The sequence below is a fragment of the Camelina sativa genome, chromosome 3 (genome assembly GCF_000633955.1).
Source record: "Camelina sativa cultivar DH55 chromosome 3, Cs, whole genome shotgun sequence".
Lineage (NCBI taxonomy): Eukaryota > Viridiplantae > Streptophyta > Magnoliopsida > Brassicales > Brassicaceae > Camelina > Camelina sativa.
Window position 1 is genome coordinate 4,389,651 of NC_025687.1, and position 4,459 is coordinate 4,394,109.

Here is a 4,459-nt window from a genome sequence, read left to right on the forward strand (position 1 = left end):
TGTCCCAACTGTAATCATGGTTTTGTTGCACAAGAGATAACTCCGCCTTCATTTGTTCCGAAGCCGCCAGTCAACCTCTCATCTAACCAACAGCACAGGAGTTCCAAAAATCAAGCGTCAAACAAAAAATCATATGGTCCTCCTTCTTCTAGGAGAGAGCCTGCAGCATCTGTTAACCATAATTTTCAGTGGGATTCTTTAACAAGAATGGCTGGTTCTAACAGCCGAAATGCTACAAATCAAGCTGCAAATGTAGTTCAGCAAGCACAACTGAAGAGAGAGCTTGGGGAGTCGCGAGAAAGGGATGCTGCTAGAGGATTCACGAACTCTGATCTGAGGAATTTCAAGAAGCCGAAGACAGACGATTCCCACTTGCGACGTCCATTGGCAGGTAATCAAACAGGTGCAAGGAATGTTGGCAATGGAAATACTGAAACGCCCAACACCTTAGGCTCTCGACATACTCATGTACAAGGAATGTTGTTACCTTGTGATATAACCAAAGCTCTTATGGAAAGAGGCCAGGCAGAAATTTTTAAGAGACTTCCGAAGATGATCTCTGAAATGAAAGCAAAGTTCAGGGAAACTGATGGGGAGAAGAAAAGTATGAAGGCAACGAGCAAGATGAGTGGCAAGGCAAATGAGGTTGAGAGGTCAATCGAGGAAATTCCCCATGCTTCAGATGAAGAGAAGGATGATGAAGTGAAGACAATCAATGTTCCGGATTCAGACTTTCACAACTTTGATCTTGACCGATCTGAAAGTTCTTTCAAAGACGACCAGATTTGGGCGGCCTATGATGATGACGACGGAATGCCACGGTTTTATGCCCGCATCCATAAGGTGATTTCTTTGAATCCCTTTAAGATGAAAATCAGCTGGCTCAATTCCAAAGGCACCAGTGAATTTGGTCCCATAGACTGGATGGGTGCTGGTTTTGCTAAAACATGTGGGGAATTTAGGTCAGGGAGACATGAACCTACAGATACACTAAACGCCTTTTCTCACAAAGTTCATTTCACCAAAGGTGCAAGAGGATTCCTTCATATTCTTCCCAAAAAGGGACAGGTTTGGGCATTGTATCGAAATTGGTCTCCTGAGTGGGACAAGAATACCCCTGATGAAGTTAAACACAAGTATGAGATGGTGGAAGTTCTTGATGACTGCACCGAAGACAAACAAAGTGTAACCGTGACTCTCTTACTCAAAGCTGAAGGATTCAGGGCAGTTTTCCGTAGAAGCACAGATGGAAACGATGTGAGGGAGATTCAAAAGGAAGAAATGTTGAGATTCTCCCATCAGGTGCCTCATTACATTCTTACAGGGAAAGAAGCTGATAACGCACCAGAAGGTTGTCTGGAACTAGACCCGGCTGCAACTCCTTAATAGTTTGTTGTGATTCCTTCATTACATTCTTAGTTTGTTGGTAAGTTCCTTTTGTCTTTCATGGAAGCTAATATGTATCTATCTAATCTTAGGTACAGCATACTTACATGACATGAAAGAATATTTTGTCTGTGGAACTACCTATATTTTCTTCGACTGTTCCTATATATGACTTGGAATAGTTTTATCACCCTTGTGGTCCAGTTTATATAAGAGGGGTTTGTTTTGAGTTTTGACTTTCACTTCCCTTAAAACAAGGTGATCGAATGAAGGTGACTTCAGTTTGGTTTATTAATACATTTTGCCAACGCTGTGGGATTGTATTTTGCCAAATGCAGTTTGGTGATTACTTTTCAACATTGAACTGTGTTGTTTGTTTCGCCTCTCTTAAATTTTAGACTCCGAAGTTGTCAAGACATCATCTTTGTCTCTTTGTCTTTGACATGTCATTTTGGGACAAAAGGAGAGTGTCTCAGCAAAAGGCAACTGCTTAATTGTCATATATGTGACAGTTACTTACATCTAAAACTCAAGTACAGGAAGGTACTAGGTAGTAACTGGGTTGATATTTCTGGTTACAAACAAATGAATCAAGCCTCAAAAGCATGGGTTATTTTCTAACCTTCTGCTGAAGAAGCTCCCTAATCCATAACACTCAAGTTGATATCGAACTACTTCCATTGTTTTAAGGCTTTATTTAGCTTTGAGAGAATTTCTCCAGGCAGGGCTAGTTTACGTAATCACACAATTTGGGGGGAGGGGTTTATTGATAAATTAGTCATCACATACGGTAGTAGTTGCAAATGCAAACCAAGTTAATTAATCAAAAAAAAAAAAAAAAATGCCTGAAATTAGTCAAAATAGCATCGGAATGGTCCTCGAAATCGAACCAAATGAATAAATGAGCAACATTCAATTTCTTTTTATTTATTAAACCTTTTAATTTGTAAAACACCAGGATTTAAATGATAATTTCCAGAAAATTTGGTGTTTTAATTAAATTTTAATAGATGTTCTTGCAATATTTATGAAGCTGGAGGGTTATTTTTCATTTTCACGGAACTTGGGAAAGAGAGATACTCTTCTAATCCTAATTTACTTGTCTGCGACAAATTAGGGCACAGACATTAGCGTTCTCTGTCTCTCTCTTAATCTCCGTCAGCGTCGTCTCTCATTCTCCTCTTAGTAAGGTGAGCTCTCTATTTTCTTCATTTTCCAAGGTTGGTCTTTGCGGATTGAGTAGAGAGATTGATAAGCCGAAAATGTTCCTGTTATATAGTTATGCACGGCACCCTAGATGTTGTTCCTATTAGCATACCATTATGATCTCTACTTGTTGTTCCGTTTTGATCTCTCATTGCCCTAATTAATTCTTATGATCAATCTTGTGCAGATTAGATAAGCAAAAACAATGGTGCAATATAATTTCAAGAAGATAACAGTTGTGCCAGATGGGAAACAGTTTGTTGATATCGTTCTTTCCCGCACTCAGCGGCAGACAAAAACTATCGTTCACAAGGGTGACAAGATCAGCAAACTCCGTAGCTTCTACATGATGAAAGTGAAGTTCACACAATCAAACTTCAACGAGAAGCTCTCTGCCCTTATCGACGAGTTTCCTCGCCTCAAGGAGATTCACCCCTTCTTTGACGATATTCTTCATGTCCTTTACGATAAAGATCACTACAATCTCGCTCTTGGTCAGCTCAATACCGCTAGGAATAAGATCAGTCAAATCGCCACGGATTATGTGAAGCTAATCAAGTATGGTGATTCACTGTACCGGTGCAAGTGCTTAAAAGTGGCAGCTCTTGGGCGTATGTGTACTGTTATGAAAGGGATCGGTCTTAGTTTGGCTTATCTTGAGCAGGTTAGGCAACACATGGCGAGGCTTCCTGCGATTGATCCAAACACTCGAACTATCTTGATCTGCGGATGTCCTAATGTGGGAAAGAGTTCTTTTATGAACAAAGTTACAAGAGCTGATGTGGATGTTCAGCCATATGCTTTTACCACGAAGTCACTCTTTCTTGGTCATACTGATTACAAGTGTTTGAGGTATCAGGTGATTGATACACCGGGGCTTTTAGATAGGGAACTTGAAGACCGTAACATCATTGAAATGTGTAGTGTCACCGCCCTGGCTAACCTTCGAGCTGCTGTTTTGTTCTTTCTTGATATTTCGGGTTCTTGTGGTTACACCATTGCTCAGCAGGCTTCTGTCTTTCACAGCATAAAGTATGTGTTGAAGAACAAACCGTTGGTTATTGTCTGCAACAAGACTGATTTGATGCCTGTGGAGAACTTATCTGAAGAAGATAAGAAACTGATTGAAGATATGAAAGATGAAGCTATGAAGACTGCAATGGGAGCAAGTGAAGAAGCAGTGCTTTTGAATATGAGCACTCTGACCGAAGAAGGTGTGATGTCAGTGAGGAATGCTGCCTGTCAGATGCTGTTAGATCAAAGGGTAGTAGCGAAGATGAAACCGAAAAAGATCACTGACCACCTGAACAGGTTCCATGTGGCGATGCCGAAGGCTCGTGACGACCAAGAAAGGCTCCCTTGCACACCTCAGGTAGCTAAGGAAGAAGCTTGTGAAAAGGATCAGAAACGAAAGACAGAGAAGGACTTGGAAAATGAAAATGGTGGAGTTGGGGTTTATTCTGCTAGTCTAAAGAAGAACTACAATTTGGCTAATGGAGAATGGAAGGATGACATAATACCTGAGATCTTTGATGGTCATAATGTTTCTGACTTTGTTGATTCAAATATTTTGAATAGGCTTGAGGAGCTGACAAGTGAAGAAAGTTTAAGGCTGGCAGAGGAAGAAGATAATGGTTTTGAGATTGAAGGCGAAGAACTTACAGAGAAGGAGAAGAATGATTTGGCTGATATGCGTAAGAAGAAAGCCTTGCTCATTCAAAATCATAGACTCAAGAAGAGCAACGCATAAAACAGAGCAACTGTTCCAAGAAAGTTTGACAAGGATAAGAAGTTTTCAAGGAAGAGAATGGGTAGAGAGTTATCATCTCTAGGTCTTGATCCGTCTTCTGCTTTGAACCGTGCAAGA

The 4,459-nt window shown here is 40.5% G+C and overlaps 1 protein-coding gene and 1 pseudogene across 1 annotated transcript in view; both read left to right on the plus strand.

Moving 5' to 3' along the window:
- LOC104778654 overlaps window positions 1–1,677 on the plus strand; it is a 5,265-nt gene extending 3,588 nt beyond the window's left edge. Inside the window, exon 3 of the mRNA XM_010503102.2 lies at window positions 6–1,677. Within this exon, the coding sequence (XP_010501404.1) occupies window positions 6–1,386 (1,381 nt within the window). The 3' untranslated portion in view covers window positions 1,387–1,677. The remainder of the gene's footprint in view (window positions 1–5) is intronic.
- LOC104778655 overlaps window positions 2,771–4,459 on the plus strand; it is a 9,927-nt pseudogene continuing 8,238 nt past the window's right edge.